Genomic DNA, 24,014 nt, shown 5'->3' with positions numbered 1-24,014 from the left:
GAGCCACAAATGGTCATCAGAGGTGAGGTTCTGCAGTGATGCTGCCCCGTGAGCACGTGCACCTACACCCATTCACAGGTGCCCACGGAGAGCACAGAGAACGGGGCTCTGACACTGTCATGTCAACACGGTAGCCATGTGCACTGGGGGCCATTGACAATTCATGGTCCTCAGCCTCGGCTGGGCCTCGAGTTCTGACTGCACACCCTTTGACCTTGGTCACCTTCCTTTTCTGTCCTCCTAGCAGCGAGTCCAAACCTTCACCACTGTCCCTAACTTCACCCCCCACTCGATTCCTCGCAAGAACTGATCTCATCTCTTAAGTCTGTGGCAAAAACTGAGCCTCTTGGCAGTGACCCAGCACTGTTCCAATACTCATACTTGTTCCTATGTTCATATTTATTTTTATCCCTTTTGTTTCAACTGCAGACTGCATTTTCCTTCTGCTGAAGGTCAACGTTTCTACCAGATGTCTTGACAACTCCTGCTTCTAACTTCTTCAGTAGTATGACACCCCCTGGAACCTGAACACACTTGTGACCATTCACCCATCTCTCTTCCTCTTTGCGCCAAACTTCCCAAATGAGTTCCCTCCATGGCCTGTCCCTACCCTGGCAGTGTTCATTCACATGTCAGGCTGTGATGAAGTGACTCTGGCGCAGGTCAGACAGCCGGCCAAAGTGGAAAGAAAAAATCACTACGTGGCATGGGTATCGGTTCATGTCTTCCGGGACACTATGCAGGTCGGTGGGGTCATCCCTCCCAAGACCACGAGTCTCTTGACTTTCCTTGTTTCAGTGATGCCGCATTTGCGTTCCTTATGCCTGGCTCCTTCAGAGATGCCTTTTTGGGGCTTACCTTCCATCTGAAATGTTGGTGATGGCTGTGGTTCTGTCCTTGACCCACGGCCAGGTCCAAAGTTCACACACTTACCTGGGCCGTCTCGTTTACTCTCCACCTTTCACCAACATACAGGTGGGACATCTTCTGAACTCCTGTCTTCGAGTCGGCTCCTGTTCTCAGGCTCTCAGCTGCTGGGTCCCAAGCTGGGTTGTCCTCATACTCTTCAAGCTATATATGCCACACCCAAATGCACCTTCTCTCCACCTAAACCTGCTCTCAGTGGGTGGCACAGTGTCGCTGAGTCATCAAGGTTAGAGATGCTCAGAGATGCCTTGACGTCAGCCTTCTTCCCCATCATGTTTGGATTCAGTAAATTGCCAAGTTCTGCTGGCTTTCTTTTTGTCTCAAGTATTTTTTTTCGGCCCCTTCTGCCATTGCTATTTATCAGGGCTACCCACTTTCCTCCCCACACTGGCTTCCCTGACTTGTTTTGTCCCATCCCGAGGCATGTTCCCCATGGTGTCCGCAGTGATCTTTTAAAGACAGAATATTGACCATGCCTCTCCCATTCTTCAAACCTGCAGTGGCCCACAACTGCCCGCAGGATAAAGCTCAAACACAGCAGCATGACATATATTCATATATGCATGCCCTTGCCTCCACCCTTCTCTTCAGCCTCATTGCTTGCGATTCCCTGCATCAGACCTCATGTTCCAGAAACAGCGAAGCATTGTACTCCTGTGTAAGGACGGTAGCAGATGCTGCAGATGTCCTGACTGACTGCTTCTCTCCCAGAAGTCCAGCTGTGGGTCCTTGCCTTGCTTTGCATGGAGCTTTTCTCTGACCACTAGAGGGCACTCTGCCCCGTGAGAAGCGGGCTCACTGCTCCAGGAAATTAATGTCCCTGGGGAGCTGCTCTCAACCAGTGACTGATGGCAATTGCCTTAGAGTCCTCAGCTCCTTCACTCCTTGGGCTAGGTTGCTGTGAGGTATGCTATCGACATATCCCCGAATTCCCAGTGGGATGGAGCTCCAGTGCCCCACAGAGGTAACTAGTCTGATAATGCCTCATTTAGCCCTTCCCTCCCTTCCCACTCTCCTGCCTGCCTGCCTTGGCTTCCCGGAACCACCTCCAAGCGAATGACGTTCAACCAAATCCTTTCTCAAGGTCGGCTTCTGGAAGAGCCAAACACACACACACACACACACACACACACACACACTTCTCACACTTGAATGCTTTGATTCCTACTGTCTGTCCCTTGACGGGACATGTCCTTCCTTCTTGAAGTTAGCCTCCTTAACCAGGCTAATGCTTGTTTTCTGCCTTCACTAGCCACGTAGATACCATATCTGCTGTGAACCTTCCTGGACCCGTAGCTGGGGCCAGGAGGCTGAGCGCAGTGTGGTGGCAGCGCCCGAGTTGCCTGCATCATCACCTACTGTCTGTCTCTTCCTTTATCATGGAATTCCATGAGGCAAAGACCCCATGCATTCATCTTAGTGCATTCTAACCATCCAGTTCATATTTTTTTGGATGCCTGCACTATCATGCATGCTGTCTATAGCATCTGGTACAAGGTAATGCTCTAACCTGTTGGAATTAATTACTCCCTGGTCTTTGCAGGAAACATCAAAGCTTACCAAGCGCTTTCATAGGAATTCAATGATTTAATCCTTGCAATGATCCTGTGAAACAGGCACTGATTCTTACTGCCACTTTACAGATAAGGAAAATGAGAGAGAGAGAGAGGAGTTAAGCTGTTGTTCTGGACCACACCACTAGCAGTGGACGAGCCAGGGTTGGAGGACCTCCAGGGCCCTCCCCACGCTGCACACTTGGGCTTGTCTCCTCTGGCTTTCGTGCCCTCGGTCTGAGAAAGATGGTGACCCTGATTCAAGATCAATGAGTCTTGAGCTTCAAGCGTGGATGAATCTGAGTGAGTACTTTCACTAGACCTCGTCCAAAAAAGCACAGGCTGGTGGTGACTGGCTGACCTGGGTTGGGTTGGGCAGGGTGTGGGGAGCACAGATCGTGGCCAAGGAGCAGAGCCACGGCACGTGGCTTTCAAGGGGTGGCCATTCACCTTGGCCTTGAGCAATGGAGTGATACCCCGGAAAGAGCCTGATTCTCTGTTTTATCCGACTCCTCCAACTGGCTGTGATTTGGAGGAAAAAAAATCTGTTTATTACATATTATATTAGTTTGTTCAGGCTGCCATCACAAAGTGCCACAGACCGGGTGGCTTAAACGTAGAAATTGATTCACTGTTCTGGATGCTACAAAGTCTAAGATCAAGGGTCAGCAGGGCTGTTCCCCCCCCCCCCCGCCCCCAGGGCTCTCTCCTGGACTTGGAGATGCAGTCTTCTCCCCGTGTCCTCACATGGTCTCCCCTCTGGGTGTGTGTATGTCCTAATCTCCCCTTATAAGGACACAGTCAGAGTGGATTAGGTACCTGCCCTAATGGCCTCATTGGAACTTAATCACCTCTTTAAAAATCCTATCTCTAAATACAGTTGTATCCAGAGGTACTGGGAGTTAGGACTTATATGAATTGTGGGAGACACAATTCAGCCCACAACACCCATTATTTCTATTTTCTGTTTTAAAACAAAGAGAAAACCCTATCAGAGCCCTCTGAAACCCAGTCCATAATGACCCAGTGGGCCAGCTTGCCTCCCACTTCTGCCTGGTGATATATAAATGCTGCTGTGATATAAAGGCGGGTCCCCAGGGGTTTCTCATCAATCCTTTATCTGCTTGAGTGTTCTCACAAATCCTAGCTCCTCCCAGCCTTAGTTTTACTTCTCAGTTCTTAGTTTTACTTCTCAGCCTCTGCCAACAACTGGAATGGTCCGATTGCTTATACAACACAAACAATGCTAATAATGTCAGCTACGTCCATGGAGCGCTTCCTGCATGACAAGCTTGACACAGAAGGCTGCACATACATCACCGTGTGGAATGTTCACAACCCAGGAGCTAGATACAGTTAAGATCCTGGTGTACTTGTGGGGAAACTGAGGCACGTAGCCATTAAATAATTCACCCAAGACCCGCAGTTGTTGAGAGACAGAGCTGGACTTCATGCCCGCCCAGGCAGTCTGACTCCAGAGCCCATGCTGCTGGGGCTGCTACCAATGCTAATAGGCAAACACCATGACTGCAACCATCACCCCAGTAACCACAATAATAGTCAGGATAATGCCTAGGAATAAATGTCACTGGGACTGGAAACTGGATCCATAAGTCCTTCTGAACGGATGGTTGATTGGACCTTTGGTGGGGGTTTCTCAGTGCATAAACTTCAAGACCTATGACCTGAGTTCAGATCTTGACTCTGCTACATCCTATTAGGGGTTGGAGGGGTGGGACTGGGGTGGGAGGAGGCTCAGTCCTCTCTGTCAGATGCTATCTGGTGAAGAAAGTGGCCGTAGGAACCAAACCCAGGGCAGTGGGCTTTCAGGTGCACCGGGTGGCCTATCTGTACCGAACCCACCTTGCACTGGGCTGTGTTGGGCACTTCATGTGTTCTCACCCAATTTAATTCCTACATCGACTCAGGAAGGTCTGTATTATTTCCTATAAATCAAATGAAGAGATGTACTCAGAGAGGTTGGGTAAGCTGCCCTAGGTCACACAGCTAGTTAATAACAGAGATGGAATTTGTGCTGCACACAAAGGAGGTGAAGGGTTTGGGGGGCGGGTATGGAAAAGTGCCAGCCACCTGCCTACACCTTTAAAGACAGCCCCATTGTTCAACTCTCCCCAGTCCACTGCTTTGAGTATGCCATCTGTTTCTTGCTATTTTGGGCTCAAAGAACACAAGAGCACTGTAAACTGGGGAGGGATTGATGAATATAGTAAAGCTATTACTGTTCTATTGTCCTCGGGGTCTGGGCTTCTTAGAGGGTTTTTAGCATATGCACACTCCCGGCTCCGCCCAGGTATCAGGATGAAGACTTAGCCAGCTCTTGGCCCAGGGCACCTAGGCCTGCCTGATTCCAGGTCCTGTGTTTCTTCTACTGAGTTAAGCCACCTCTCTGCAGGGGAGAAACAATGTCTGGGGCCGGTTGACTTTATTAGCGTCCTCAGGTTTGTGTGAACACCCCCACCTTGGAGAGACCCTCCGGTGTCAACCCCACCCCCTTCACCTACTCTGTTTTCTTACTCAGCTTCTTCTGTCCGAGGAGGACTGATCACTACTGGGCACTATCCTGTGTATTTATTCACGTTCATGTCTATCTGCTCATGAAAACGCGTGGTCCATATCGGCAAGGACTCTTCTTCTTCTTTGTTCACTGCTTGACCCCCAGGATCTAGAATGACACCTGGTACATGGTTTCCCTCAATAAATCCTTGCTGAGTGAATGAGTGAATGAGTCGGTGGGTGGGGGGCTGGGATTGCAAAGGAACCGAAAATATAATGATGGCTCACCCTTATCAAAAACAATAGCAACAACCCAGTGTGTTCCTAAAATGGGCCAAGCACCATTTAGATGTTTTATGCATAATTATTCATGGAAACATTGTAGCAACTGGAGCAAGTTGCAAAGAACTGTTACCTTGTAGGTGAGGAAAGTGAGGTCCAGGGGGATTCATCCCTTGCTCAGTTCCAGAGGTAGTGAGAAGAGAAGCCAGGATTGAATCTAGGGCATCAAGCTTTTGAGAATACCACACAGCTTTTCTATACCAAACCCACCTGGTACCACGCTTCGCTGGGCACTTCGTATGTTCTTACTAAGTTGAGTTCTCACGCTAAAGTCAGCAAGATTGGAATTATTTCCTCATGAATCTGATGGAAAAAAATGGGTTCGGAGAGGTTGGGTAAGCTGCCCTAGGTCACACAGCTGGCAAGGCGCAGAGACGGAATTTGTGCTGTATGCACTTTGCAGCACCCGGGACACCTGCCCTTACTAGTGTCCTTTCTGCAGGTCTTAAAAAAGCTACAAGGAGCAAGTAGGCTTCCCGGGACTCAGCCATAGCTTGCCGACACTGATGACCCAGCTCAGGGGGCCTCATCTGTGAGAAAGTACCTGCCCTGGGGTGGTGAGCACTAATCTAAGTCAAAAGTCCAGGGAATAGCAGAAGTTTCCAGAACATATGTGGGGTGACACAGCCAGAACCAACCGGACAGGATGTCCAGGGGGCAAAACTGTCCACCACCCTGTGTTTAGATGGTTTGAGTCATTGCTTGTCACTGCTGTCCCTTCTCTCCCACTCAGGCCCTAACAGCAACATGGGACAAAACACAAGATTTAGCTTTGAAGTTGCACAGACCTGGGTGTGAATTCAAGCTCATTACTCACTAGCTTTGTGTTCTTACTTCTCTGAGCCTCACTTTCTTCTTCTATGAAACGGGGATAATCATTCTTATCTGTGAGCAGTGTTGTGGCCTCGTGGAGGCTGGGCCCCAAACTCAAAATGTCTAGACCTCAACCTTTTAGACGTTCGTATCATAGTTCAGATTTGTAGCAAGAAGAGAAGCTAAGAATGCCTCTCACAATAACAAAACAGGTTATTGGGAGTTCCCACAGGTTACAACATTCCTGCCTCTTCCTCTGTCATCCCTTCTCATGTTACTCTGACACACACACACACATACACACACACACACACATACACACACACGCTAGTCTTGCCAAACCCCCAGAGGCACGGTGGGGGCAGTGCAGCACAGAGGGAAGAAATCTGCGGGGCTGGATTTGTCTCACAGCTTTGCTTCCATACAGGGAGGCATGTCATGGCCCTCTCTGAGCCCCTGAGTCCTCGTCAATAGCGTGGGGTGATGAACTCTCCTCTTAAGACTGTCACTAGAACCGAAGATCATTTACATCAATTGCCTATCTCAGTATCTGAGATAGTGCCCAGTGCCCAGAACACAGCAGGTGTTCTGTAAATGCTTATTTATAGAGTGAACATTCTCTAGGCCATGTCAAAACTTTGTGGTTAAGCCTGGTCAACTGCGAACTATTTAAATATTTAACACCTCAAAGAAGCATGACAAGACATTGGATTGAACATGTCTTCTATGATTAAGGCCGAATCTGTCATTTATTTTGCTCATTGGAGGTTTGGCCTGGACCACAGCTGATGACAGCATCTCTGGGGGCTTTCCTTCCTTTCAGGATAAAGCCAGTAAATTCTTGCTCTTGCCCCCTGGTCCCAGATACCTCATTGTTTTGCTGTTTCAACTGAAAAGCAGCTTTCTTTTCATTTCTCTTCCAGTTCTTCCTCTGAGGGCTCCAGTGTTTCACCTGCTCCTTCTGGTGGTCATGGCGGATGCACAAGTCTCTCTGCTTTCTTGGCTTTTGTCAAGAAGCTCTTGCAACAAAGCCCCCGACCTCAGGGGGCCTTGAGAAAAGCAGGCCTGAAGCTGATTCCAGAGAACTCCGTCTGTCGAGGAGGGTGGGCAGTGCTTGGATGTGCATCTGGGAGACCTCCAGGGTCTTGATGCATCAAGATTATTCAAGCAGCAGCTTATTCATTGCCTTTACTTCTCTTCCACTGATCTTGCTGTGGTGGCTTGGGTGGGAAACGGACCTGGGCGGGGGGTCTCTCCTAGTTCTACCCTCAGGCAAGGGTCACAAACTCAAATGTCTTCAGCATATCAGCAAGTAACATTAACAGTAACATCTTACACACACAGGGAGAGACACTGGAGATCCCACTCTATGGATACACAGAAACATGTGCACAGATGTATATAAAACTCAAATTTCAATCTAGTCTCGGGATGGAGCTCACATGAAGTCCATCTTACAGATGTGGTACCTGGGGTTGGGAAGGCCCTGTGTAGACCTGGTGGAGCCAGGCAGTCTGGGTGGACTGGCACTCTGGGGTAGCATGGTCTCTATTCTCGGGGGCTCATGTGAGGGCAGGGGGATTCTCCCAGAGCTCCAGGCCAGTGTGCCCAACTACACCCCTACCACCACCACCCCTCCTCACAGCCAGACGAGCCTGGGCTCACCTCATTGTCTCGGTCTTTCTCCAGGAAGTGGCGGGCCACGTGGCTGGGTAGAATGTTCCGGAGCATGTTCTCGTTGTGTTCCCTCAGCTCCTTCATCTCATTGATCTCCTCTTTGGCTTGTACTCGCCAAAGGAAGTCAAGGCGGGCTGTGTACTCCAGCTGCCGTGCATGAGAGAGAGAGAGAGAAGGAACAGGTGAGATCTCGGGGTACGGGCTCAGGTACGCAGTGGGGGAGCCTTCTCTGGAACCCTTCGCAAACAAAACAGAGCCTGAGCTGAGCATGCGGATGCCCAGAGATGGGACGGCGATTAGACTCCATGGGGCTATGTACCTTCCCTTCCTACCATTAAGGCACCTACGATTTTGTGATTGCGTGATTATCTGGGGATGACTGTGTCGTCTACTAGATTGTTGGTACTGTGAGGTCAGGAGTCCCTTCACCTGCTCAACGATATCTTTACCCTGGAGCACTGTGCCCAGTGCAGGGGAGACGCTCCGTCAATATTTGTTGACTCCACAAATAAATTCCGATGATAAAGCCAGCTAACACTTAGATGGTGCTTGCTATGTATCAGCTATTATTCTAACCAATATACATCCATTCACTCCCTTCTCACACAACAACCCTGATAGGGAGCTATCATTATCAACCCTTATTTTGCAGATGAGCAAGTCAAAGCGAACAGGGCTGAGTGACTTGACCAAAGTCATACACTTGTGAGAGGGGGGAAGCCAGGACTGGAGGTAACTCCAGAGTCCAACTTCAGAGTCTGAGCTCTTTATCACTAGGCAAGAAGAAATGAATTGAAGGATTGTGGATTTTAAGTTATGACACAAATGTGCTTTAGAGTCCCAGTCCCACATTCAAACGCTGTAACCTGGACTCATGACTTCATCACAGATCCCTCATCTCTACCACTGGGATGGACACTAATAATGAGCACGTGGGACTGGAAGAATTACTTAGAAAGTTACAGAGAAGGCACGTGGCTCACAGTAGGTACCCAATGCACATTATTAGTTCCCCTTTGTCTTAGTTTCCCTGCACTGGAGAGCAGACAGCTTCCTTTCTAAAGAATCTCCTAAACCATATTTACGACAGCTTTGGGGACGCCATTATTTCCAAGTCTGTTCTTTTTTTAAGATTTTATTCATTTATTCGTCAGAGAGGGAGCGAGCGAGCACAAGCAGGGGGAGTGGCAGGCAGAGGGAGAAGCAGGCTCCCCGCTGAGCAAGGAGCCTGATGTGGGATTCGATCCCAGGACCCTGGGATCATGACCTGAGCCTAAGGCAGACTCTTAACCGACTGAGCCACCCGGGCATCCCTATTTCCAAGTCTTTAACTGTCAAAATGGACAATATGCTCCATGGCCAAACACATGATTAAATGTCCTGAATTCAAGGGCTTAAAACATTCAGCTAGTTCCTTTCCTTTGTCTTAGGTGAAAGTCTCAGTGGATGGTAAAAATATGGAAAGACAGAGGCATAAGATAACTCCCTCAGCAGAATTTGTAATAACAAAAGCTGGAAACAACCCGGGTGCTCATTTTGTTGGTTCAATAAACTATAAAAAAAAAGGGGAAAACTGTTTTTCTATACTTTGATGGACTAGTCTCCAAGGTAGAGAAAAGTGTGTAGAGTATGCCACCTTTGATCTAAAAAGGGAGCATCTAAAAGAGGAGCATGGATGGAACTAGAGGGTATTACGCTAAGCAAAATAAGTCAATCAGGGAAAGACAAATACCTTATGATTTCACTCATATGTGGAATTTAAGAAACAAAACAGATGAACGTATGGGAAGGGAAGGAAAAATAAAATAAGATGAAAATAGAGAGGGAGGCAAACTGTAAGAGATGCTAAACTCTAGGAAACAAGCTGAGGGTTGCTGGAGGTGGGTGGGGGGATGGGGTAACTGGGTGATGGGCATTAAGGAGGGCATGTGATGTAATGAGCACTGGGTGTTGTATGCAACTGACGAATCGCTAAATTCTACCCCTGAAACTAATAATACACTATATGTTAACTAAATTGAATTTAAATAAAGAATTAAAAAATATATAAAAAGGGGGCATCTACCTCTCTGTCCACATGTATATATTTTTCTTTATTTATTGGGAAATTGAAGAATAAAAGGTCAAACATAAAAACTCATTACCAAAGAGATGAGGAAGGGAGGAAATAGGGTGGAGAAATAGGGACAAATTTAAAGTTTTAAAATTGTATCTTGTTTTATAAGCTTGGCTATTGAATTGTGGAATTATAAAATTATATTATAAATTATATAATTATAAATTATAAAACTAAATAGTTGTTTAAAAAAACTCTGTAAAAACAAACAGACAGACAAGCAAATGAATCTATGCATATAACCACCCTGAGAAGAGATATACCAAACACATTTAACACAATAATTTGATGACACATTTGTAGAGGGAAATATTCTAGGATAAAAAGAAGTCAAAAAGAATCTTAAAACCATTTATAACAATCATATTGTAGGTGGCAGTGTCTGTATCATTGCTCTTAGACTATTGCTTGTGAATTGCAGGATAAAGCAAATGGGTAATTGTACTGGTGTCACTGAGAACTGATATTTCTGGGAAGAGAAAAAGGAGATGCAGCTATAAAATTGATGGGTCTAAGCCAAAAGTCAATAAGTATTACTATGAACTCATGGTATGTACATATTTCCTACCTTGGCCCACTAATATAAAAGCCTAGAAATAATGAAAATCTAGTAGCAGTGGGCACTCCCAGTGTCCAGACTGGTTTCAAAATATCAATTCCTACAAAAATGACCTCACGCTCTTTGCAGAAATGGCCGAATTTTAGGGCAGGAAACGTACAAGCCTGGACCATCTTTTCACACCAGAAAATAAGAAGACCCCCAGAGATGATGGGGGTTATGTGAACAGGCTCCCACGTGTCAAAGATGTGACAAATGGAGCTTTAATAAGGATAGTGATTGCAATGGATTGAAACACAGGGAATATGGTAGCATGCCTCAGTTCACAATGACACTGAAGACACACAACCTCATCGATCATCTCTGGATGGTGCTTGGGGACAGGCTGACTGGGGAACTTATGGGGAAATGCAGTTACAGGGAAAGAATTAATCATTTATCCTGCCTTTGCTTTATGAGCTGTACTTGGAGGAGTAGGTTCTCATTCAAGCTGTATTCTAGCTAATGACTTATGGACTACTGATAGAATGGAGATATCACCACCTATAAAATAAATGGATAGAGGCTATTCTTGTCAATAGTTGCTAACAGAAAAAAAGATAAGCAGATATGATGTGCCTGTTAAAAATAATTCACAAAACCAACCAATAACATATTTTTGTAGGAAAAAAAGTGAAACTGAATCTCACCAAGTTTCTAAACATAACTACCAATACAGGAAAAACAATGGACAGAAGAATGTGTTGAATGTCCTGAGAGGATGCAATTGACTAACTCCAAACTGGGAAGCATTATAGAAGTTGGACGACTCTCACAAAATGTTGCCAGAAAAAAAGACATGGAGAGTAATCTTACAAATTAGGAGACTTAGGAGACTTAGGAGATAATCAACCAATGGCAATACACAAATTTTATTTGCGACCCAAATCAAATAAACAAACTTAAAAATATAATTATAAACCAATTAAGAAATTGATACAGTGCCTAGAGGCTTGACAATGTTAGAGAAACACCATTTTCTTTTTTAAAGTGTCTAATAGCATTATGATTAGGTTAGAATTCTCTATCTTGATTAGATGCATATTGAAGCATTTACAGATGAAAGGACATCTGGAATTTGCTTCAAAATAACTGGGAAGGAGCTATGAGCAAAATGAATAGAGAAATAGGCGAGAAAAGACATAGGAGTTAATGATTGTTGAAGTTGTGGGACTAATTATGCATTTCACAAACTTTTGTATATGTTTGAGATTTTCTATAAGAACAAAAATGAGTGGAGGCAGCATGTTGCACAAAAGAACGCTGCTCTTAAGGAAGGCATGTATTCCAATGAGCCCTGGGTGTTATACGCAAACAATGAATCAGGGAACAGCAGAAACTAATGAAGTATTGTATGGTGACTAACATAACATAATAAAAAAAAGGGGAAAAAATAAAATGCATATTAACTGCCAAAAAAAAAAAAAGAATGCTGGTCTTGACTGTTTTGTTGTATGACTTTGGGAAAGTCATTCAACTTCTGGTATTTTGGTTCCCCTTCTAAAAAAATAAGGATAACTGTCCCCATCATGTCTAGTTCAAGAGGCATGGATTATTATATGGATCTATTATATGGACCAAATCACATTCTGCTTGCGAAAGAATTCTGAAATGTCTGAACTATAGATTTATAAGGTACTACTGCAAGTTAAGGCAGCAGTGGATAAGGTCAGATCAAGGCTGTGCTTTAGCTTTTTTCCTTCCAGATTCAAGAACATCAAATTTTAATTTGTCAAGTTGTAGGACAGTATTTTCTTACCCAAATGAAATGTTTAGTTATCTCCGTTAAAAGTGCATGCTTGGTTGAAGCAGATCATTTTTTATTTGTTTTCTTTTGAAAACCTTTCATCTGGTTGAATTCAGCTTGGAAACACAGGTAAGGAAACCTGGAGTCCTGGAGTTGATTTCAGCCAGGATTTTTCAGTTATAAGTTAAGAACACACTTTGCATTTCAGCCAGGCGACGGCTGGTCACTGCGCTGAAGACATGTCCATAAGGAGACTCTAATCCGAGGACAGCTCTGTCTCTTGACAAAGCAAGTCTCATGCAGGCAGGCATCGCTTATTTAACCTCTGGGGGAGGAAAGTAAGCCTTTCCAGTTTACTAAGGTCTAGTGTATTGTGCACCTACTATGTGCACGGTGCTCGGCATACAAAGATGCGTGAAATTCAGTCTCTGCCTTTGATTTGCTCTCAGCTCAGTGGTGAAGGGAGAAAAATGAAAGACAGAGGAACACGTTAAGGAAAGAGAACATTTCAACACACTGGTTAGAGCAGGCGTGGACAGCAAGGCAAAGCACACAGAAGGCACAGAGAAGCTTTAAAAGTGAAAATTCTTCAGCATTTGCTCAAGAACCGTCAATGGATTTGGAAGCACAATCTCTTTCTTGATTTTCACCAGACTATTAGGGAACTGGCTCTATGAGAAGAGTACCAAGGAACCAACACTTACTGTTCAGAAGCTTTGTGCCAGGCTCTTAGCACAGAATGAGAGCTAACACTGGCCGGGCTCTTGCCTTGGACCAGGCACTATTTTAAGCACTTCCTATATACCGAAGCTCATTTAGTCATACGACTCAACAAGGTGGGTACTTTATTATTTCCATTTCACAGGTGAGGAAATGGAGTCACAGTAAGACAAAGTCAATTGCCCAAGGGCTCACAAATAGAGACTGGCTTTGAACTCAGGACATTCTGACGCCAAGCTGTGACTTAACCCCTGCTCTATATGTATTTGGCCTCAGGGAGCCATTCTCAAACTCCTCGCAGGAAACTATTATCCTTCTCATTTTATAGGTAGAGGAATGTCAGCTTGAGGGGCTTGAGTTTCTCAATGTCACCCATCCTCCCAGTTGGTTCCAGGGGCGCCTGGGTGGCTCAGTCGGTTAAGCATCTGACTCTTGATTCCAGCTCAGGTCATGATCTCAAGGTCATGAGATGGAGCCCCACATGGGGCTCCGCAGTGGGTGTGGAGCCTGATTGGGATTCTCTCTTTCCCTCTCCCTGCCCCCTGTGCTCTCTCTCTCTCTCAAAAAAAAAAAAAAAAAAAAAAAAGAATACTTGGTTCCAATGCTTGGGTCTTTCCTTCTAAGCCACACAGTCCTGGTGCCCATCTTTATCTGACCTGGAAGTAAGTGACTGGAGACCTCATTAATCTCTGTCCCTGTATGCAGAGACGGCTTCCTCTGCTATAAATGGAGCCCCTGAGGCCAAGCCCACACCTCAGGGCTGCAAGTGAACCAGGCGAGGCGGCAGGCACCTGACTGCTCTCTGTCTCCCCACCGTGTAGAACGTTCACCTGCCTTGGAGGAGGAGGAAGGAATGGCATAGACCTTCAGCATATGGACAAGGTGAAATTTCCCAAGTGTTCAGTTACATAATTCCCTCTGTCCCTCTGGACATGTCTCATTACACATGCTCCCATCAGGCTGCTGCTCTGTACCAGGCATCAAAGGGCACTATTCAACCTTTAAAAAAATTGAGGGCTCTGAGTCCCAAAAAGAGAAACTGGTGGAAGCAGGTAGCAGACCCAGGGGTAGGCAGACTTGGGTTCAGAGAAACAGGAGCCTGACAGGTGCAGTAGACAGAGGACACAGAAGTGATGCAGGTGAGGCAGAAAGACCCCTTTCGCAAAGAGAGACAGGGGCACTCAGTGGGGAGAGAACAGACCCGGAAGTTTTGGATTCCTGTTTCTACCTGGTGTTCCTTGTTGGCTTTAAGACCTCGGTGACTTGGGACCAGATGCATAATAATACTTTCCCTGTTTGTCTCAGAGGCCTGTTTTCAAAGTAAAGCATCCATAGCTTAGGATTTTTGAAAACATAGTCTATGTGCAAACCACCGGGATTAGTATATTACAATTATATTCTTGTATAATCTTATAACAGCCCTATGAAGTAGAACCTGTTAGCACACCCATTTTATAGGCGAGAAAACTGGGACTCAGAAAGTTAAGTAAATTGCTGAAGGTCGCATAGCCACTAAGTGGCAGAGTCGGAGCTTGAATACTTTTTCCCCAATCCAAAGCCTATAGACCTGAAACTGCTACCATTATGGGATATGATTATGTAATTTTAGAGCCTTTTGAAAGTTAAAAATAAGAAGGAGCCATAACAGATGTCACTTAAGCACTCGGATCCTCACTATGCACAAATATACTCATATTTACACATAATCTTAACATGGTTAGGTTGTCTGTTTCCTAGGACAAATGGGGCATAGAACGAATTGAATCAGAATGTTAAAAGGGTATCGAGGAAGGGCCATTGCCAGGGCACAAAATACTTCCGTAAGGTGACAGAGGAGAAAGGAGCATCCTTCCTATTGTGGAATGAGGCCCTCACTCTGAATTTGCTCTTTCTTAGTTATCTCGGGGGGGGGGGGTTGCTCACTCCTCAGTTTCAAACATGGGGGGTGGAGGGGTATGTTTCTCTGTAGGATCGCCTTGTCTGATTCCATCCTCACAGCCCTCAGATGGATTGCTGTTTGCGTGTCAGACTGAGGAGTTCTCCTCTGTAACCAGAAGCCATCAAGACATGGAAGATATGACCCCAGCTCTGACAGAGAGCCAGAAATACCTAAATACAGGAATTCTAGAAATGGCTAGATTTTGATATTTGGCTTATTATTTTGCCATGATTTCAGGTCAAATTTAAAACCAAATCAAAGTCACACTGCAAGACTGAGTGCCCGGGGCCATTTTGTTGGTATGTTAGCTTCTTTCTTTCTCCAGTCTAGAGAAGTAGAAAGGGTGGGCTTTAGAGAAAGATCTGGGTTTGAATCTGGTCCCTCCCACCCCCCCGACTAGATGAGTAACGTGACTTTCTTCATCTGTGAAACAGGACTGCTAACAACTACCATTCCGCGTTGTTGGGACGATGATACAGATAATAGAGGCACAGAGTAGGAACTTGATACACAGTAACCCTTCCTCCTTATCAGGTCTGTATACTTGTCTTTCTCCCCCTTGACTACATGTTACTATCCCCCTTGCTACACACATCACTTCGTATGTATCTCTAGGTTCTCGGGGTTTGGGGCTGTTTCAGGGTTTCTCAGGGTTGATTACCTCCGCGTTTCCATGGTGATTTCTCAGCGCTATGTTTCTATTTCTGCTCTAGCTGAGAGTCTTCCTGTTTTGTTTTTCTCCCTTCCTGGTTACTTTTTCTGAAGTGCATGCAGACCGAAGAAAGATGGACAGGGATCCAGGGCAGGGCAGAGAATATTGGCAGGACCTGGCTCTACCGGGGAGAGAAAATCTCCCCAGTTGATGAACACCACAGCATTCATGGTCGGAGTCCACATGGAGATGTCCTACTGGCCACAGCAGGTAAATCCCCTGGGCGAAGCCTGGCATCACGCTCCCATGCAGAATAAATTCTTGCCCCTCCAACTCTTGAAGTCCTTGGACAGCCTGATCCGCACATAGCAGGTCCCTCATCGCATTATTTAGGGTCTGCTCTCCTCCAGGAGATTGGAACCCTTGGGACCAGGAATGGGGTTTTATACAGAGCTAGCCACAGTACCCTCCCCAGATCCCAGCAGAGTAGTGGCTCACAGGGAAATGGCATCCATATACTTTAGGCACTTTATCTGCTTGAGACAAGTAAGGAATGAAGCATTTCGTATACTTATGTGAGGCAGTGTGCAAAATGCCGCACATGATAATCTCAAATGATTCTTCAAAATGGACCCATCCAGGTGTTATTATCCTATTTCACATCTGAGGAAGACCTCTAGGTTCAGGGAGATGAGCGACTTGCTTAAGGCCACAAACTGAGAGTCAGAGGCTGGATTAAGACCCTGGCTCAACTGATCCTCACACCTGCATGGTTCCCTAGACCAGCACACAACTTCTCCAGCAATGACTTTATACAGGCAATAATGGAACTGGGAGAGATCCCGGTTTACCTCAGGCAGAAATTGAAAGTTTTTTTTTTTCATAGCAATGATCTCTTTGAAAGAGATATACCTGAAAGACATAAAAACCACCTGGCTTGCCAAATCATCATCTCCAGCTTAGTTTTTTTAATTAGGTGATCTTTATTAGGAATCGATTCATGAAGAATCACCACTTCTTGTAAGCAGCTGATGGGTCATTTGCTACAAGGAAGAGCAGAAGCCTTGTAGGTCAGTTTCATGGCAATGGGAAACGCCAGGTAGCAGAGGGGAGTTTGAGCAAAGTGTTAGATTACCTGCTGTCCATGGTAGAACACAGCAAGGAGGAACATGGCCATCAGCAGCAGTGAGGCCTCTTTTGTCCCCAGGAAATCTCTGTTGGAAGAAGAAAGGCAAGTGGGGTGAATTTACAACCATGGAGGGACCCCAAAGAGACTCAGTAGGAGACCAGGTTCAGAAAAGCGGGATAAACAGAAAGGACGGAATATTTCTTGAGCACCCACTAGGTGATACGGGCTGCTGTCTGAGGGTTTCCATATAGGCTAATTCAGAAATCAGTTGATTCTCCAGGGTCTGAGGTCACTTTGGTCACACCTGGTGGATGAATCTAGAGTCTAGCATCTCGACAATGCCCTCACATTGATAAAAATGTTTTCCCTTTGCAGAACTCTTCCGGACTTCAAAGAGCTTTGAAACTTTCTCATCACAAAAATCCATGCAAAGACCAGGATCTCTTCCTTTTCCTTTAGATGTTATTCTATTTAAGGGACAGGTACATGGTGCTGATGATATGGCTGTCTCTGTTCTAACTGCTTTCACTTAGATTCTTAAATCAATTCTGTGAGTCGGACACTATTTTAATTCTATCAATTTTTTAAAATTCTTACATCAATTCCATGAGTCAGGCACTGTTAAAATCCACATTTTAATTCTTATATCTTTTAATAAAGACTCTGTTCTTTGTGCATCATCTCCTCCTGGACTGACACCCCCTCCCTCCTCAATGCTCCATTCACAGTCCTTGCTAGGGTACAAGCTGAGGTGCTGCTGGTCTGGCCTGTCCTGGGCTCTTCCAGCGACCAAGCTGGAAGGCAGCTAAGATGGGTAAGTGTGTATTTAAACACTGATGTGACTTTCAGTCATCCAAGGAATTCAGAAGTTGCAGGGAGACCCTTGTTTGATTCCGAATGTTTTCTCTCATTTCAGCCCAGCACGAAGCCTTTCTCAGAACAAGCTAGGCCAGGAGGCAAAGGGTTTGGAGGAAGCAACATTGGACTTTGAATATGGACACAGGCGATTTGTGGCAATAAACAGTCCCCTGGACAGGCTTCTGGGAGCTAATGAAGAAAACTCAGAATAAAAATGTTTTAGACAAATTGTCTGTAGGGACAGTGGGACTTGCTTTCCATTACCTCTTATTCTTCCCCCACCTTTCTCCATCTCGGGCAATGCCCCCCTCATCCACTCACCCCAGTACTTGAGCCAAATACAAAAGCAAACCTAGGAGTCAGCCCTCACCACCCCAATATCCAAATCCTGTCTGCTCTTCCACCCAAATACATCCCCAGTCCCTCCACTCTCTCCATCTCTACCTGTGACACCTGAGTCTAGCCACCATGACTTTCAGTAGCCCCCTTTATTGCCCTCCACCATCTATTTCCAACATGGTCGCTGGAATGTTCTGTGTCACTAAAACCGGATCACATCACTGACTGTTTTATTGCCTCCCAACCACAAGCACACATATACTCACTAGTGACCTAACTCTGAGGAGGCTTCAGGACACAGGGGGCCATCAAAGAGGAGATGCGTTGTGTAGAGGGAGGGGGGAGAGTGAACATTGATATGGCTGCACCAGGTGGTCTCCAGCCTTCTCTTTTCTCTCCTCATGGGAGATGAGCAGGAGTAGCACTGGGCTCAGGAAATGGGGGCATGAACCCTGTTGCCAAGACCAGCTTCTCATCTAGATTTTGGTCGAAGACGCTCCCAGCTGATCCAGGCAGACCCAGTCCAGATCTGCAGCTAGAACAAGAACTCAGGGACAGAAATGTGCTTTCTCTTGGGGAGCTCTTGTGCATACAGGGACCCAGGGGACCAGCCCCATGTCTGCAGGCTGGCACAAGATTCAGATTTGTGAATTCCTAGTTCCATCTGCTTTTCCTTGGAGAGAAGATGCTAATAATAGATGATACTCTTTATTGTGTCTGTTGTCTATAGCCCCAGTAAAGCACATAATTACTGAGCACTACTGTGTGCCAGGCACATGCTGGGATACAGAAAATGAAGAAGGCACATTGTCTTTGCCCTCAAAACAGTCCAGGAAAGGAGAGAGCCATACGGATAGATAAGTTCATAACACAGTGCACTCCATCGTAAAAATACGTCGTTGTTGCCATGGGAATACATGGAAGGAGAAAGTAACCCAGGATGGATATTCAGGGAACACGGGAGCTGAGTCTTCAAGGGTGGTAAGACTTCAGGAGGAAAAGATAGGAAAGGCTCTATAGACATGGGTCATGTATCTTGCTTAAGCTAGCTGGTTGAAAAGCTGCTGGTGCTTGTTCTTGCTCCTGTTGGGGATGCTTGAAACAAATCCCTCCTTCCCACAGCTTCATAGAATGGGAGACACCCTGCATTTAACTCCTCCTGAGTGTGCCCTCACAGAAACTCCTGCTTTCCCAGGCACTTCTGACATCCTTTTCTTTGTGACGTAGAAGACTTTTGGAAGGCCAGCAATGTATCACTTGCAACACACCTTCAAGGGAAAACACAAATACCTCTGGAAAGCAGTGGTTGACCAAAAATAAAGAGGTGGCTAGATCAGAAAAAAAGTACGAGAAAATTGTTATGAATGGTTTCTTAGTCTTTGAGCTCTATTTCACCGGGAAATATTATGGCCGGAGTCAAGATTGCAAAATATGCATAGAAAGTCAGCCAGGCCAAGGAACATCAAAAAAGAACTGTCATTTGAATTTAGAAGGAATTTTTTTTTTTTCTGGTAGCTTCTGTGATTTTTTGAAGAACTTCCAAGAGAGCTAAATGACCAAAATGTGTATGAAATTTTAACACTTTGTTTGATACTGGGTGGCACAGACTTAAATCCAGTGATATTTTGAATTAATTTATTTATAGTAATAAAATCACAGAATTAATACAACCATCTCCCTATGCTAATATAAAGGCACATAATTAAGTAAAAACACATGTAGAATAATGCTAATTCTCGAGGGCTATAACAGTCTTTAGAGAGCATCTTATCTGGTGTCTCACAAAAAATAATGTTTAATTTGAGTGTTACCCATTACAGAAGTATTTATGCTAACTGTGGTAAATTTGGAAGCTAATATAAATTCACAAATTAGAAAACAGAAATTGTCCTTACGCCTACCACCCAGAGAAAACAATGGTTAATATTTTGGAGTTAACTAGGGGCGCCTGGGTGGCTCAGTCGGTTGAGCGTCCGACTCTTGATTTTGGCTCAGGTCATGATCTCAGGGTCCTGCGATCCAGGCTTGCATCAGGGTCCACACTTCAGGGGGAGTCTGCTTGAGGATTTCTTTCCCTCTCATGTGTCCCTCCTCCAGGTCATCCTCTCTCTCTCTTCAATAAATAAATAAACCTTTAAAAAATATTTTGGAGCCAACTAAATGTCATTTCCTTTTCTTCCATGCAAAAATATGTTTACAAATTTAGGACTGTATGGTTCATACTATTTTTGAAACCTACTTCTGTACTTAGTATATATTATGCAAATAATACCATGTGATTAAATACTTTATAATGCAAGTTGGGTGGATCCATTCTATTCCATACTATGTGTACAATAGATAATGTAATATCCGTTGCATGGCTTTGATTTTATAGATTTAAGATCGAGGACCAGGGTGAAGCTACTTGCCCAAGTTCACACAGCTGATTCCTATCAGAGCCAGGATGTGCATTCACCATCTCAAGCACCAAGTTCAGAGCTTTGGCCATTTGTGCACCTGATGCCAAATTCTTAGTTTAGCTCTTAGTTCCCATTTCCCCTTCTGAAACTCAAAATAAACCAGCCAGTTCGAATGATGCTTTATTCTGTTGTCATGCTAATGACTACATTTGCTAAGTGCTGATCTTATGCCATACCTGTAATAACACTTCACGTACATGTTCCTCTTTAATTGTCATATCAATGATTAAGACACTATTAGCCCTTTTCCAGGAAAGAAGAAACTGAGGCTCAGTTGTTCAACGACTCATTCTAGTTCACCCATCTAGTGAATGGTGTAGCCAGGCTGCCAATCTACAGCTCAGTGATAACTTTCTCAGTAGCTGCTGTGCCCCTCCTAGAGGCACTTACTTGTAATTGCTTGCCCCTGAGATCCTTGATGATGAAAATAATGTCTTATTCATCTGCGAAGTTGTAGGGCCTAGCAAAGGTGGGACACTTAAGTGCTTATGGGATGGAGAACACCTGGTTTCAGGGTGATGGTGAGTAATAATCATAGAGGTTGTGGAGAGATGACACTTAGCTTGCTGTGATTCAATGGTATAAGAGGATTCCCAAGGAGCTAAGGCTTCTTTCAGTCAGTCATTTGTTTGATGTTTCACTCAACAAATTTTTAATTGGACATCTGCTGCCAGGTACTCTACTAAGTGCCAAAATTCAAGCATGAGTAGTGGTCCTTGCCCTCAAAAGCTCCTACTTGAATGGAAGAGGAAGACATGAAAATCAATGCTTGCAACACAGAGGGAGAAGCGCAATGATAAAAGATGATGTGCACAGATTAGAAAATGAAGGATGATCAGAGAGGGCTTTACTGTCTTTGAGTTGGACCTTGAGAGGGATGGGTTGGAAATAGTCAGGGAGATGGGTGCGTCCAGCAGGGGTGTGTGCAGACGCTCTCTGGGTAGGTAAACAGCATGGCTTCCCATGGCCAGAACACAGGATGTATATGTGGTGGTCTTTGGAGCTGTAGGAAGAAAGATTGAAGGAGTCACGGGGGCCAGACCAGGCAGACATGTGGAGTCCTTGAGAAACAGGTTGAATTTTTAGCTTCTCAGAGGTTTTTTTTTTTTTTTTAAGATTTATTCATTTATTTTTAGAGAGAAAGAGAGAACAAGCGGGGGGTAGGAGGGAGAGGCAGAGAAAGAGACAGAACCCCAAAGCAGACTCCCCACCAAGTGCAGAGACTGACACAGGGCTCGATCTCACGACCCTGAGATCATGACCTGAGCCAAAATCGAGAGTCGGATGCTTAACCAACTGAGCCATCCACGTGCCCTGGAGCCCCTTCAGGGTTTTAGGAAGAATAATGAGTTGACAAGATGGCTCTGATGGCTTTGAGAGGGATGAATTGAGAGTAGGGGCTGGGAGATCTGTTAGGTGACAGCAGCCCAGAGATGAGATTGTGGATCTTTCTAGAATAGCAGCATTTATGGCATGGAGGGGGCATGTGGGATAATAATTTTTAGTATCAGTCAAGTGCTTATTCTATGCCAGGCCTTGTGCTAAGTTTCCATGACCACATTTGATCTCTTGGATACTCCTACAACGTAGGATTGGTTATTACCCTCACTTTACAGATGAGAAAAGCCTTGCTTAGAGAGATGGTCACTTTTCAGAAAAGTGACCTTAGGATCCCGCAGCTGACTGATGGCAGAGCTGGGGTTTGAACCTAGGTGCCTTAACTCCTTAACTTGTACTTACACGTGTTGTGATAGAGTGCTTCCTTACAAAGCATGATGAGAATCTCCAGGGATTGATAAGATACTAGGGGTGCCTCTCCTGTTTTGGGCTCGCTAAGATGTGGAGTTGTTGTGGAGGGGCCTCTTGAGCAGACTGGGAGATGCTGGTCTGAAGTGTCTGGGACCATCTCGCCGGAGATGAAGCCAGGCCGCAGGTGGAAGGTTCTTCGTACTCTGCGTTACAGGGGTACCTGACCCCCAGGTACAACCAGCGGAGTGCCACTGAACCAAGGTGAGCTCCTAAAGTGTCGGCTAACTCCCCAACAGCATGAGCAGGCTGTGGCTGCCAACTGGACCCACAGTGGCCACTGACCTGCTGATTTATAACACAGCAGACGAGAAGGCTGAATGAGCTCTTCTGCTCCTTATTAGTTTAGTTCTGTCGATAGCGAAGTGTGAGTTAATATGAGACTCACCAATAATTGACCTTGAGTCGGGAAGAAGCTGAGAAAAACACTCCAACATCAGCAGCAGTGAGTTTGGGATTGCGTTCACATTCACAACCCTGCTTAACAATTTCACTACAAGTTCTTCCTGAAGACTGCAGAACAGAATTCAGAACTAATAAACCTCTCTCCTAAATAGGGGGGAGGGGCTAGGAATGCACTGTTATGGATCACCTGCTATGTACCAGGCACATCAGAGCCTCACACGGTCCTGGGATAGGGGACAGTTATTCCATTTCACTGATGGGCAAACTGAGGTCCAGAGATGGGAAGTGACTTCCTAAGGCAACAGACTCTGGATTTGAAGCCAAAGCCCTGGCTTGTTGGTTTAATTTTATTCTTACCACAAATGTGGCTTATTTTGTTCTACATTTCTTCGCCCTCTGTTCGGCCATGGCAACAACCATCGCCACTAACCATTTCACCTAATTTGAAACTGTTCCGACTTTCTTTGAACCCTGGACATATCATGAGAGATTCTTCAGCTTGACTTAAAAGAGGTGTGTGCAGCTTTGACAAAGGTGGACTTTGGAGCCAGGATGACCTGAGTTTGACTCCAGATCTGTTTGTTACTGTCTGTTTCCTGTTACCAGGAAAACTGTTTAACCTTTCTGAGACTGTGTTCTTCGGACGGTTGATGTGAGGATCAAACAGGGTAATGTACGTAAAGTGTCTGACACACATGCTTAACAGACACAAATTAGCATCTAGAATTTATAAAGAACCCTCGCAAATCCAGTAAGAAAAAGGTGAACAACCTAACAGAAAACCAGCCAAAGGATATGACCTTGACAGTTCACCTAAAAGGAAATCCAAATGGTCAGTCAACAAGCAAATATGCACAAACTTACTCACAATCAAGGAAGTACTAATGAAAACAATGAGACAAAATTCACACCCATAAATTCGACAAGAATTTTTAAAGTCTAACAAGGGTGGGGGTGGGAACAAGGAGCAACAGGACCATTGCTTGTGAGAGGGAAATTGTTTTAGGCACATGGGAGAGCAATTTGGCAATACTGTACAAAGTGGAAAATACAAATACCTTACAATCCAGCAAGTGTGCTTTTAGATATAAGTTCCAGAGACGTTTTTGATGATGGTCACTGGGCATTTTTTAAGTAGGGAAAACTGCTAACAGCCTGAATGTCTATTAATAGGTCAAAGGATAAATATATTTTGGTACGTTCATATTATGTAATCAGAACATATTACAGCTGCAGACTGTGAAAGCAGTCTGCAGAATTACATCCGTGGCTATCAACCTAGATGCGGCTAAGAAATGCAATACTGCACGATACTGAAACAATTTTATAAGTAATTTATAATATAGACATAACTAAATCTATGTAAAAAACATGGATGGGAAGGATACACATTAAGTGCATTAGAAGTTGGCTCTTA

At 45.0% G+C, this 24,014-nt stretch overlaps 1 protein-coding gene across 1 annotated transcript in view; it reads right to left on the bottom strand.

The window, feature by feature from the left end:
* Window positions 1–24,014, bottom strand: part of ADCY8 (adenylate cyclase 8) — a 226,994-nt gene that overhangs the window by 12,783 nt on the left and 190,197 nt on the right. The window contains exons 13-14 of the mRNA XM_028105668.2: window positions 16,734–16,812; window positions 7,815–7,973 (exon numbers count right to left, since the gene is read on the bottom strand). Coding sequence (XP_027961469.2) covers window positions 7,815–7,973; window positions 16,734–16,812 — 238 coding nt within the window. The remainder of the gene's footprint in view (window positions 1–7,814; window positions 7,974–16,733; window positions 16,813–24,014) is intronic.

Source organism: Eumetopias jubatus, unplaced genomic scaffold, assembly GCF_037043125.1.
Source record: "Eumetopias jubatus isolate StellerSeaLion01/CBP00866 unplaced genomic scaffold, mEumJub1_p1.0 scaffold_4, whole genome shotgun sequence".
Lineage (NCBI taxonomy): Eukaryota > Metazoa > Chordata > Mammalia > Carnivora > Otariidae > Eumetopias > Eumetopias jubatus.
This window is presented reverse-complemented; position numbering and strand designations above follow the sequence as displayed.